Source organism: Columba livia, chromosome 3 (assembly GCF_036013475.1).
Source record: "Columba livia isolate bColLiv1 breed racing homer chromosome 3, bColLiv1.pat.W.v2, whole genome shotgun sequence".
Classification (NCBI taxonomy): Eukaryota; Metazoa; Chordata; class Aves; order Columbiformes; family Columbidae; genus Columba; species Columba livia.
In genome coordinates, this window is record NC_088604.1 from 12,678,397 (window position 1) to 12,692,240 (window position 13,844).

A 13,844-nucleotide genomic window follows, 5' to 3' on the forward strand; every position below is an offset into this window, starting at 1 on the left:
TAGTAGAAATATGCTATATTCAATTTGTATATGCTATATTCAATTTGTAATATCAGCAAACAAGTAGTATGAAAATTCTTTTCCATGAGTTGCAAATTGAAAAGTGCAAAGCATGCAGGATGTGCTTCAGTGGAAGTCTGTTAGCTTCTGCTACGTATCTAAGTTATATACAACAAAGTGAGCTGTAGACGTGAAATGAGTGGATGCAGTTTAATAAATAATCTTGATTTATAGCTGTGTAGATGCAAGAAAAATCATTCTTCTTTTTCATGTGATTCTGGTTGTTTGCCTTGTTCCACTGTTCAAAGACATCAGTTATTTTAAAGTGACTCCTATTTACTTGCAGCCTGCCCTGCATACTGAGGGACTTCTCCCTGTCAGGGAAGTGGGGGAATATGTTATTCAGAAGATGTTATGAACAATTGTGAACACTACAGCAATTCCACTTCAGAAAAACACAATAATTTGTTTCCCAGGAATGTTTTTCCAATGCAGAGAAGTAGCAAATGTCAGTACTGTGGTGAATATGCTGCTCTCTTACATGCCTTAAAATCCTATTTCTAATTTTAATTGTGGCCTTCACCACATATGGTATTGTATGTATTTAAAAATGTGAATGTAATCCAATTTATTGCAGTCAGACTATTTGTTGCTTAAAATAAACAGGAAACATATCTTGTTAACTAAAGATTGATTCAATTAATATTATTTCTTAAGTATTAGAAAGCATTTATTAGCCAGATTTATTCACAAAAGCACAGCTATTTTAAGGCTCAGCTTTATAAAATTCCTGTTATAATGTTTACTACCAGGAATAATGGATCTGTTGGGCTTCAGTGGATTTGTTCACTGTAGTATGGATGATAATCCTTAAAAAAAATATTTGCAGCAACAGGCCCTAAGGATGTTTCTATTTTTATTGCCCACCCTTGACGGTTTTAAAGCAACCAATTTAGCACAAACTTTAAAAAATAACCTTTTAGAAATGAAATTTCAGCAGTCAAAGAGGAAACACCTGTTTCAAAAGCGTGAAGCTGTATGAATACTTGTTATTTTTGGAATAAAGTCTTTGGCTGAATCAACTCTTCCTACTGTAAAAAAAAAAAAAAAAAAAAAAAGAAGCATCTTCTCCTGTGTGTTAATCAGAGAAGGAACATGGAAAAGGGCCATGGACACGAGCATTTGTACATATAGGATCTCATGCTTTAGGAATTAGGCAATTAAGAAAAATATATCCCGCTCGTAAAAATAATTGGCAGCAGGTTGCTTGGCTCTAGTCAGTGACACCTCTTTGCTCAGGCACTGAAGTAAGGACTTTCCAACTAAACCGCAGTTTCTACAGCATCTTGGTGGCCTTCGGTGTATTAATCCCAACTCGTCTCTCCCGTTGGGAGCCCGGGGGAGAAGAGAAGCCAACGGCGTCTTTCCTTGCTGGCGGAGGGAGACGCTGAGGGAAGCAGTGTCCCCCAAACGGCGCGGTGCTGCGGCATTGGGCGGAGTGATTTTTCCCGCCTCCGCGGGCTGTCCCCGCCGTGGCGCCTGGAGCGGGCGGGGGCGGTGGCTCCTTCTCCGGCGGGTCGCCCCTCGGGGCTGTGCTGCCGTTCTCCAGGTTTCCAGCTGAGGCGGCCCCGTGTTCCCTGCTCAGAGAGCAGCAGGGTGCTCGGCAGCCAGAGGCCTGCCCCGCACCGAGGAGGGCTGCCGGGGCGCGGCGAGTGGGTTGAGGGGGATTGAGGGGTGTCCCCTCGCCACTGTGAGGGGAGGCACCGCCGGGCGGCGTCGGGACAAAAGGTTGTACGAACTGGGAGGGAAAGCCGGCTTCCCTCACGGTAAAACTTGGTGCAAAGTGTAGGGTGTCTAGAGGGGGAAAGCACCTCAGGGACAGAACAGGGGGGACCTGTCACCTTCAGCGAGGGGGAGACCCCATGGTGGGAGGCGAGTAGCCCTGCGGGGAAGGGGAAGGAGCCACAGGCTTGATTTTTAACTGTGCGTTCCACAGGCGTGTCCTGCAGTCACAGCAGCGTTCCTTGCCAAAAACCTGTGTCGTTACAGAATCAAACCTGTCCAACTAGGAATGCTACTTGATTCTTGAATCATGTAGTCCTGGTTAAAAAACAAAAACAAACCAAACCAGAACTTAATTATACACTTCATGAAACATTTTGAACCTCTTCCTGTATGCTCTCTGAGGCCAGCTCTGCATGGGGACTGGGTTGCTCAGAGATACTGGTGAACCAGTCTGTCACAAGCATAATAAATCCCCTCAATCAACATAGGAAATTTCATTTCGCTCAAATTATGTTCCACACACTAGGTAGATCGCTTCTAAAACAAACCTGCTGTGTGCACTTAACTTGAGGAGTTGTGCACTTAAATGCCACGGGCACCAGTACATCTAACAACCTGGATTTGTGCCTGTGACACCAGTGGTTTTTGTATATGAAGCTACAACCTGATACAGTGTTTCATCAAACCTGAGGACTTTTTATAAACTTGCCTGCAGTTCCACATGACAACACACAGTGAAGACAAGACTGGAATTTTTTTTCAGTTTTTAACAGTTTTAAAGAGTCCACTCCCCAGATTCAGCCAAGTTCATCAGTGGACATTATTTTCTTGATATTTGTTCTCAGTATTCATTTTTGGCAAAAATACAGTGTGACAAATACATGAAGAATGTAATTAATCTCTGTAACTTGTTGGCACAGTGAAATTATCACCCATTTTAATTTTGCATATGTCTGCATTTTTACTTCAGTAAATAACTTCTATTTTAAATGCTACATCTTGGTTTTAAATGTTGTTCAGTGATCCTGCCTTTATCTCAGGCACATAATGTATGCAGAACAAATATCAATGTGGTAACACAGGTAGATGATAGAATTACTGGGTTTGTGTCCTGTATGTTTTGGAAACCATTAAAAGATCGTTTATGCCTAATACTTGAATATTTCTTTATCTTTCAGGACTGTTTCAGCAAGTATAGAACTTATTTTTGTGAGCATGGAAAATACATGTTCTGAAAGATTTTCATCTGTGTCGTCAGATGAAGTTGAATGGTTCCTATATCCAAAGAGAATTAAAATAGAAAGTGATCCAAAAAACATAGAGAAAGAGGAGCAGCAGAAGTTAGAACAAAGCATACACTATATGGACAGATACCAAACATCACCACATGAGCCTACAGGTTTATCAGAAAAACAAAACAGCTGGGCAGTAGAAAAGAAAAGTTGTGATACTGCAAGAAAAACTTGCATGAGAGAGTTTTTCCATTTTCCAACTTGTAGCAGTGAAAGATTTTCTGGTAGAGTATCAGAAACTAAACTGCCCAACAAAAAATGGAGTCCTGAAAATGAAAACCAAATTACTATGGAAGACGGTATTTCATTGAATGTGCATGGACAGCCTTCTGAAACAGAAGTATGCAATGTGTGGAATGCTGGTAACACATATGAAAACCTACAGGTACTAAATACACCCCAAGTGCAGCATAGCGACAATATAGAATACAGTAATAAAAGAAATGGTGATAATGAACTCGATCAAAATTCTTCAGTTACACCTTTCAACAGAGACTTGTTTCAGATGGAATTGTTAAATCATAGGTCTGTCTCTGATAAAAAGTGGAAACAATACCAGCTTTTGCAAATTCCATTTTTTTGTGGCACCAGTTCTGTGTTTTCACACATAGAAAATGAGAAAAATAATTTCCTGACAAAAGTATGTAATGCAGAAAATAAAGATTACTCCAGCAGTGATAGTGAAACTACTACAGAAAGAGATAATAAAGAAAAAGATATTTCATCATCTATCGTTCCAACATTAAAGCCTTTTAAAAGATTACAACTAATGCAAATCCCAAATTTTCAATTTTCTAGCATTTCAAATAAAATTAATAGTAAAATACCACCAGCTAACTTGGAGGAGATGAATTGGAAGAATTTTAAAGACCAACCATCTTTGCTTCAATCTAAACAGATAAATGGTGTACAAAAAGTATCTGAGACAGGGAAACAAAAATTGAAAAATGATGAAAGCAGGGTAAAATCTTCCATTGTTGATTCTGAATTTAAAGAAAAGAATTACCTATCAAGTAGCAAACAAGAGTGCAGTCCTTTAGCAGAACGAGGAACAGTATCTGTAACTTATTCCAGAGGCAACAGCGCTGACATAGAATGTAATCAAATATTTGCTGAAAATTATTTGAAATGCAAAATGGTGGAGAATTCAGAATGTGATGATGACCATAAGTCAAGGATTCTCATTTACATTAGCGCTAAAAACGTTCAGAAGGATAAATGTGTTAGCAATAATGATCTTTTGAAGAGAACGGGAAGGGAAAGCACTAATTCTAATGAGAGTGTGGCAGCTTTTCATATACAGACAAGTGTTCCAGTAACAACAGAGGCATTGGGGAAAAACGAGTTAGATACACACTGTGGTGTGCACAATTCCAACAGTGACCTTAGCTTGTATGAAGCAGAATCAAAACTCTCTACAAAAGAAATACTTGATTTCAAAAGATGTTTCACTAAAAACACTTTATTTGAAAGCAGTTGTCCTCACATTATTGTGCAGAATTTCCCAGATACAGATGTGAGTTTCAATCTATTTAAGGGAAAGGAAATGTTCCAATTAAAGTTTTCATTTCAAAATACATTGTTACAAAGGGTCAGGACATGGAATGAAACTTTGTATAAAGACATGCCCATGTGTCCGGGTGATGGTATTACACATCGATTTCATTTTTGTGAAACATTAAACGGGCAGTGTGATACTAAAGAGTTAGTAAAGAGCAATATAAATATGAGAAAGAACAATGAAATATGTATTTGTTCGCTGGCTATTATTTCAAAGCATCTGAAGGTGGAAGTACTAAAGACAATTCTTGCCTCCTTTTTCAATAGCAGGAGTACTTCATTGCCAGCTGAAGGAAAGTCTACACGAGTGGAGAAACATCCTTTATGTGGCAGAATGCAAGTTCAGTTAAGCTCTTGCAGAGATATTGCTTTGAGGCAAAACACAGCATTTCATAAAAAACATGAAATGTATCCCTGCTTTGTAAGTTCTAAATTTTTAGAACAAATTGGTTTTGAATTACAGAGTGAATACCAGAGAAGACATTTTTCTAGATCTTTAGGTGAAGAAGAGTCCATTTTCCTAAAAAGACAAACCCTCTTTCATCACCAAAAAAGTGGATTATGTCAGGGGAGACATGTCAGAAAGCACCACCTCTTACCCAGACGGAGTGGAGGGTTTAGCGCCTGTTTGGGGTCAGTCAGTCACAAAACCAGTATGAAAAGACAGATTTTAGTTGCTAAATGCCTGATCTTGCTGCAGGGCACTTTTGATTGTTCTTCAGTAGACGAGATGGATTGCTGCAATATCACAAAAATACAGTATCTGATTGGAGCACAAGTTAGATTTTGGAATTACTTTCCTGCCCATTCAAAACTGAAATTTGAACAGCTAAATAGTAAAGGTGCGAATCTGGAAATATCCGTAAATACAGTAAAGAAGGAGAAGAAGAAACCAAGTAAAATGTTTAATAGTTCTTTTCATGGGAAAAGTTTAAAAGCTTTGCCTTTTGTTTTTTATGAAAATAAAAAAGCTGAAACAACAGGGTGCAGAAATTACATAAAGTCTACAAATGAAGTCAGAGATGAAACCACATATACCGTGAAAAAATACTTGGGTACTTCCAGTTTTATAAATGCTGATCAAAAAGAATTTCCTAAGTCAGAAAAGTTGCAAATAAATTCTGATAATTTTCTTTCTAAAAAATATTTTTCTATTTTTGACATATATGAAAAAATTCCTCTTACTACTGATTCTGAAGACTTTGACCAGATCCCAGTTGTAAGCCAAGACAATTCTGTCAAAAAAAAGTTGTCTGAAGAAAATGAAGTCACTAGTTCAAAAGAGGTTCATAATTTTCCTATTGAATCAAATGAGGTCTTAATACTGCCTGAGCAGTCAAAGCCAACTACAGAAAAATGTAATTCTCTTTTGTTACAAGATAGCCAAACAAACCAACCTGAATGCTGCAAAAAAATCAATGCATATAGCCCACATTTAGCAAGTGAAAATCTAGAATATCAAAATACATATTTTAATTTTGAAAACGTATTTCCTGGTTCCTCAAGTGTTTATCAGTCTGTGCCTTTGCCACTAGACAGCAGATCTTTTGTCCATAAAGATGAAGCAGTAAGTGAAGATGGACACTGCAGGGATTCCTCAAGTGTGGATATACAAAAACAAAGCGAAGAAATGAATGCCATGACACAACATCCATCCAAAGGAAGACCTGCCATGACAGATACACACTTGGAATTACAGGCTAAGGAAACCGTGCAGTTTTTTTCACAAGGGCACACACAGACAAATGAGGCCATTAGTTTAGAGCCAGCAGCTTTGAAACGACATCCTGCATATGTAAAAGAACAGGAGGAGATAAGTGATGAACAAATGCATGTGACTAATGAAAGTCAATGTGAGACTGTAATGAAAGACTTGATTATGTCATATTCAGAAGATGAATGTAAAACATTCATTGCTGCAGAAGAGAAATTAAAAATGCATTTATCTGTGATGAACAATGAATGTCTTGAAGTGGTGAAAGATACGTATTTACCTCTAGAAAACAAAATCACATGTGAATTTGAACTGAAGAGAAAATTTGATTTAGTGCTAGAAGAGCTACATATGTTTCATGAAATTAGCAAGGGAAATGAAAACAACTTATCTAGTTTGGAAACAAACTCACACAGTTATTGTGAATTAAATAATTCTGAGGGTGTAGCTGAAGATGTGACAAGTGTTTCTCAAAAGAAAGTGTGCATTTCTTCTTCAGTCTGTGGTACTGTAGAAGGGCAAAACATAACTGACAGTAATGAAATTTCATTAGCTGAAAAAAAATCAAATGACAGTGAAGACGAAAACCTGTCTAAGGAATATTGTATTTCAAGACTGTCAAGTGAAGATTTGCTGCATTCACCTATTGCAGAAGGTAAGCACATGGAATTGTTGGCTGTTATGTTAATAAGCAAATATAAAATTTTAGGCAAATATTTGGTTTGCTGTGAAGGTATATTTCTCAACTCAGGTAATTCTGTAACAATTTCTGAGTTTTCATTGAATTGTACAAGGTTTGTGGGACAAAAGGTACCTGCCTTTGAGTAGCCAAATGCAAAACAACTGCACTGCTACTGCTGTTTGCACACTGTGCTGTAGCAATTGTAGTGCAGAATACAGTCAGCCAATTTCAGGCTCGCTCCTACCTGTCTTAATGCAAATTCTAGCACAGATTATTTCTTTTGTCTTGGACTTCATCATAATAAGCCTTAAAATCCTGCAAAGAGTTAAAAACTCAGTAAGATGCACATTTACAGAGAGAACAGGCTCAATAAATACACAATACAATATTCAGAAAGGAGACAACTGTTTCCTTACATCTGGTGTGTTCTACTGAAAGCTTTTGAAGGGTCGTGAAGATGAACTTCATGTTTTCAAAATGGATTTTGCATAGTATTCAGAGGTCTGTTTTCTCTGGGAGGCAGTATTAATGAGGAGTCAAATAGTCACAAAAAATAATTTTGCAGTTAGGTGATCAGTGGTGACAGTCACCTGTTAAATCTCTCTGATTTCTTTAAGACCTGGAGGTGAACGCATCAGCCAGTCTTGCAGCATTTATATGTGTTTGCCTCTGAAACGGATACTAATATCTTCTGCTTAAAGAGCATTACTTAGGGAAAATAAGTAGTTTAATGCAAGTCTGGGTAACAGATTAATAAAGATAACATGAGTATGTTCATGAGTGGCAGGCACTACTTGTCATGTGTGATATTTGTATATTTCTCTAAAGTGTGTGTTCATTATCTGTTCTCAGAAGTTGATTCTGGGCCATAGATTCCAAGTAGGTGAAGGAAGTTTGCTACACTAAATTTCTCAAGCTCGGAAAGCAGCAAGAGGTTTCTAAACGTATCCTGCACTTAATCTTTCGCATGGCATTGCCCTAAGCAGTTCTTGCCTGTCTCTTTGCTTGTATATAATCCTGTTTTTTCCATCCACCATAAAGGGAGCATACATACCTCACAGTTCTGGCTTCCAGACCATGCCCTCACAAAACTTGGTCAGTACTACAGTTATGTTTCTTTAAAGTTTAGATGCTGCCTTTAAAAAAAAATATATATTTTTTTCTTAAAGAAACAGAATTCCCTGCTTCAAACAACATCCAGGAACTCCGCTTTGTAAACTCTATCACTCCTACCCCATTTGCTGCAGAATGAAGAGATGTTTAATGAGTAAAGGAAGGACACTGGGAAGAAAAGCAGTTGAATGCTGTACCTTTTTTACAAATAACTCCTGTGTGATAAGTAAATTATTCAGCCACTTTTCAAACAACATGTTTATCAGATTTTGTATCTGAAATTCAGTTTGCAGAAATAATGAGTTCTCACAGCTGCAAATAAAGTCAATAATAGATATACTCTGGTCATATTTGCTGAATTCTCTGATAAAAATGCAGCCATCTCAAATTTAGCATCTGAAATCAATTTCTTGGAGAGTTGGCTCTAAACTTATGAAGTGAAGATTGCAGGGGTTTTGTGAATGTAATTAGTGTTTGTGAAGCAATTAGAAAAGTGTCATGGAAAAGTTCCAGAGGAGATTCAGTTCGGTGGAGTTTTAACAGTGTAATGTGCTGCAAGTTACACCTGCGTGCCTTGCCCCAGAGGTGCAAACCTAGCAGATACTGGATAAATTGCTCACTAAGTGATCACTTTTCTGCCTAAGTCTGGAATAAGAAGATCCAGTTGGAGAAAATAATATGTCATCAGAGAATTAAAAAACTGCGTAATTGCATCAGTAAAAAGGAGAAATCCATGAGGTGTATAGATAGCTCCTGACAAGCCTCTGAGAGTTGGACTTTGTAGCTTCATTAATATTTCCTGTAACATACACGTATCTGTTTTAGTCACAACAAGAACTGCAAATTGATAACTAGATGAAATACACTTATTTATTTATAGAAATGAGCTAATATATTAAATGTATTTATGCCTCTTTTTTAAGGTTATTTTGATGCAGCTTATGATAAACCATACATGTGGAACCCTGCTTTTTTATCCTGCATGCTTCCTAAGGAACAAAAGTATAATTTACAGAAAGAGGCAGGTAAGAGTAATATTATATGTACCACAAATATGAGTGCTAATAAACTTATTTATTAAATTTTTGTATTTCTTTCTTCCCCTTTTAGTTTTCACTCTATAGCAATCACATTTTATTTAATCGTAGGTTGCTAGAAAGCTGTCCTGTCTTTGGCTTGGGTCACTGAGCAAGTCATGCAGATGAGCCTTTTTGTTCTTTGGATAGAAGCAAAGAACTCTAACAATGTGGGGTTTCCTTTTCTGCTTGTTTTGGAGCTGTTTGGAACAAACACCTTTGGACCTTCAAACATTGTGACATAGCCAAGATGTACTATGAAGAAAACATTATTTTATGTACTTTTCTTGGAAGAGCTGTAGTTTAGGACACATTGTGGAAGGAAATTCAGAAGGATGTTGCCAATTGATTCTTCAAGATTTCAAAAAGCATGCTTTTGCACTTTTTCTAACATTTGGAAACAATTAGTAAAATGAGGCTATTGGTTTACTCTGAAGTGAAATACTAAAACATTGTGAGTAAAAGGCTACAGATATCTTCTGTTTCATTAAGTCAAATAATGTACAGATATTTTCACTCGCTTTTATTCCCCATTGCACATTCTAAAACTGGTGCACACTTTGCTGTTCTCAGAATTCACAAAGTCATTTCCTTCATTCAGGCCATTCTGTGAAATAATGAGACTGAAAATCCTGAACATCTACAGATTACCTGTGGTGTTCTTTTCACCTATTGAAGATATGTCAGCTTTTGATGTATTTCTTACACTTTTTTGTTGTTTTTGTTTGTTTGTTTGTTTGTTTGTTTGTTTGTGGCAGGTAGGTTCTTGTTTCTGACTTTTATAGTAGGTGTTATTATTGCTCAGGGAAAATTAAAATCCCAGAATGCTTATTGTGTGTAACAGTGATTGATGCTAACAGTGGTTGATACTAACATGTTGGAAGTTTTGTTCGGATGGGGTTGAAGCTTGCTAGGTGGACCATTAGGGATCCTGCAGAAGATCAGAATATGGCTGAACCTGGATCATCTTCCCTTTCTTCTTTCCCTGTTGTTTTGTGCCACAGTGACAATGGCAAAGAGAACCAAACATTTTCTCCATTGCCATTAGCAGTAATATTCCCTTTACACTGCTTCCTAGTCTTTTTTAAGTTCCCATCTGAGCTTCTCCAAAAATATTTGAAAGAAAACCTGAGCAATGAGTGGCTTCTTTTGTTCCCCACAGTTGCTGAGAAATCACGCAGATTTCTAGCGAAATGGCAGGTTTTTAGGGCAAATTTCTGGGGCAATAGCAGATTTTTGAGACATTCTTCACCTATTTTCCAGACCTTTGTCAGAATGAACAGACACCTGATATTCTTCCAGTAGAAGACATGAGAAAAAATATTCCCCTCATCATCATTCTTTGTTGATAGCAAATAGGGAACTGCAGGGTATCTTCTTTCCTTGAGTAGGTATATTGCTGCTATGCTGTAATCTGTGGTTGGCAGAGACAGTTTTATTCCATTTACACTGCACATTGCCTTAGAGATCATTCTGGAGCAAGGAATATAACTGGTTTTGCCAGGGGGAATACTATATTTACTCTACCGATAGGAGTTAAGGTTTGAAGTTTTGCTACTATGTGACTGTCTCCCTCCATTTTTCAGTAGGATTCTGAGCCATCACGTATGCTCTTAAATGATTTGGGTTGCTTATGTATCTTGGATATGATCACTCTGTTTCTGCTGCGGAATCAAAGCCTGTTAATTTAGCCAGTTTTGTTGCCAAAACCCTGTGGCTTAATCCAGCATATTGCTCCCATAGTTATAAAATTAGGAGGTACAGCTTTTATACTTGCTGATATCAATGAGTTCTTTGTTTTACATTTCACTGTTTGGTCACATGAAGTGACTGTTACCTCAGAAACTGTGGCTGTGTTGGATCCCTAGGTCGGACAAGAAGATTTACACTTCAGCAGTTTTACAACGCTGCATGACTAACCACCATGATTTACTGGCTGCATATAGACCCTTAACACTTGATTTACTTTTGGTGCATGCAAGTTCCTCTGCCAACTGACTCTTACGAGTCTTGTAAAACACATAGCAGCACAACTATCTCATCATTGACTTAATGAAGCTTTGGGTTTTTTCTCATCCTATAATTTAAAATTCTTGTGAAAGGCTTAGAGGTTTTTTTTTTCTCTCTCTTTAGTAGGATTCCAAAAGAGTGCTTAAGGCTCTGATGGGCTCACTATTTGATATCCTAGCTAATCGCTCAGTGTTTCATAGTTTTATAGAATCATAGAATCATTTCGGTTGGAAGAGACACTCAGGATCATCGAGTCTGACCATAACCTAACTCTAGCACTAAACCATGTCCCTAAGAACCTTGTCTATACGCCTTTTAAACACCTCCAGGGATGGTGACTCCATCACTACCATGGGCAGCATGTTCCAATACCTGACAACCCTTTCCAGGAAGAATTTTTTCCTAATATCCAATCTAAACCTTTCCTGGAGCAGCTTGTTGCAATTTCCTCTTGTCGTATCACTTGCTACTTGAGAGAAGAGACTGATACCCTCCATGCTACAACCTCCTTTCAGGTAGCTGTAGACAGCCATAAGGTCTCCCCTCAGCCTCCTTTTCTCCAGGTTAAACAGCCCCAGTTCCATCAACCACTTCTCATAAGACTTGTGTTCCAGGCCCCTCACCAGCCTCGTTGCCTCTTCTTCACTCTCTCTAGTACCTCATTATAGAATAATGGAAAAGAGAACTGGAAAGGATCTTGAGAAACCTGACACCTTCTTATGTGTTTATTACTTCTTCCAGATAACTCATTGTCCTAATCTCTAGTTTACTAGGCCATGGATTTCTGTTTTTCCCCAGTGAGTATATTATTTTGTGCAAAACAAAAAACTTCTAAAGGATGACTGAATCATGGTCCAGATTGCTAGATGGTGTATACCTTACCTAACAGACTACGGATCAGAAAGTCCGCATACTTGTTCAACTTGTTCATACAAGTTCTGCTTGCTGTAAAATGAGGGGCACAAGACAAGGCATCGTGATTGTTACCACTAATAACGATGGTGGGCTCTATAATTTGGATTTTTGCATCTAAACCCCTCAGACTAGTGGCAAGTATTGAAGCACACTCCCCTTAGCATGTTGCCTCTGTCCCAGAATGGTAATTTGTATTGAACTATGTGCCTTTGCCAGTGTCTCAGGAAAGTTCTGTAATGTTAGGTTGAAAATCCTAATTAGAAGGAATCTAAGTAGTGACCCAGCTGTTAGCATTACAACTTCAACCAACCAAAAAGAATATTTTAGAAGCTCGACACCTGAAAGAAATGGAAATGGGACAGGATGTAGTAAAGGACTGAGAAGCTGTAATTAACTTTCATCTAATGTACATATTTTGGTAGTACGTAGTTCTGGTGTATGTTATGTATCATTCTGTTTTTACTTTCACTTTTTATTTCTTTTTTTTTTTTTTTTTTAAATGTAGGATACTTTCTGTCCCATGAAGTTATGAGAGTGCAGCCTCTTAAAACATGCAAGGGCCCCATCAGGATTGGGCTGTCAAGAAAAGCTCGGCCCAAACAGCTTCATCCTTATCTGAAATGACTTGCTGGATTTCTTTACTAGTCTTCAAATGGAATCACTCTGCCTGAAAACTGTTGAAATGTTTTTATGTTAAGTTTTTATGTTGGTAGTTTGATATTTGTGGTCTATTTTTTTTTTAAGATATTAATATTGCAGTATTTGCTAGTTATTTATTTAGGAATACTCCTGTGAATATTTGATAGCAAAGGGAATTATAATGAATGTTTACTAGTAGAAATGTTAATGGAAAGATGAGGCCCTTTAAAAGTTTATGTAATATTAATAAAATCTGACATGTATTTCTCATCTATTAAAACAAACTGTTGAAATTTTTTGGCTTACTCAGACATTCTTAGAATTCTCTGTGTGTTTATATATTTTTAAAAACTCAATTAGTATTTTTAAGAGGATTTATTAAAATTTGTTACAAATGGTTAGAGAGGTGTACAGGAGAATTTCAGGAAGCTAAATTTAAATTACTAACTAGGGAGATTGTCTTTTAGGCTTCAGAAGTCATTTGTCATGCAGGAAGGGTTTTCTTTGAGTTCCCTGCACCTGTCCCTTTAGAGAAAGATAACTCTTGAATTTCAGTGTGGAGCTGGGAAGCAGAAACAACGTAAATATTACAGACAGAATGTCTTATTCTGATGGTGCTGATTCCATTGCATACAACATGGAGGCAAAATACCAGTACAGAAATTCTGTCCCAAGAAATGGGGAAACTTGGGCTGATCTGAAGCATACAGATATTGTTTGGGTACATCTGTTAATAATTATGAATATATTTATATTGTTGTTATCTAGTAAAGAAGAGCAACAGTTTCAACTGAATTAGAGCACAGCAATAAACAAATATGGGTGTAGTCTGAAAAAAATCACAAAAGTGTCAGAACAAGAGTGATCCAATAACAGATATCAGGAAAAAAATCTTTTAACCCTCTTTACGCAGCTGAACAAAGTTTTTTTTTAGAAAGACTGTATTTTACATTGCAGTGTATGAGAATTTCAGTATAACAAGCATTACAGAATAGTGATGGTAAACTCCGGTGCATAGTACGTGGTTGCAGCTGACAGAAGGAAAGCTGAGCAATATG

At 37.4% G+C, this 13,844-nt stretch overlaps 1 protein-coding gene across 2 annotated transcripts; it reads left to right on the top strand.

The window, feature by feature from the left end:
* The first annotated feature begins 778 nt into the window (after positions 1-778).
* On the top strand, positions 779-13,530 carry RAD51AP2 (RAD51 associated protein 2). Of its 2 annotated transcripts, XM_065055853.1 has the most exons (4): positions 779-1,826; positions 2,964-7,006; positions 9,070-9,171; positions 12,653-13,530. In XM_065055853.1, exons 2-4 carry the CDS (start codon positions 3,001-3,003, stop codon positions 12,769-12,771), a joined length of 4,227 nt encoding a protein of 1,408 aa, XP_064911925.1. In that variant the 5' UTR covers positions 779-1,826; positions 2,964-3,000; the 3' UTR covers positions 12,772-13,530. The 2 variants fall into 2 exon arrangements, with proteins under 2 accessions (XP_064911925.1, XP_064911926.1); XM_065055854.1 differs by having other exon boundaries at positions 779-7,006.
* The last annotated feature ends 314 nt before the right edge of the window (positions 13,531-13,844 follow it).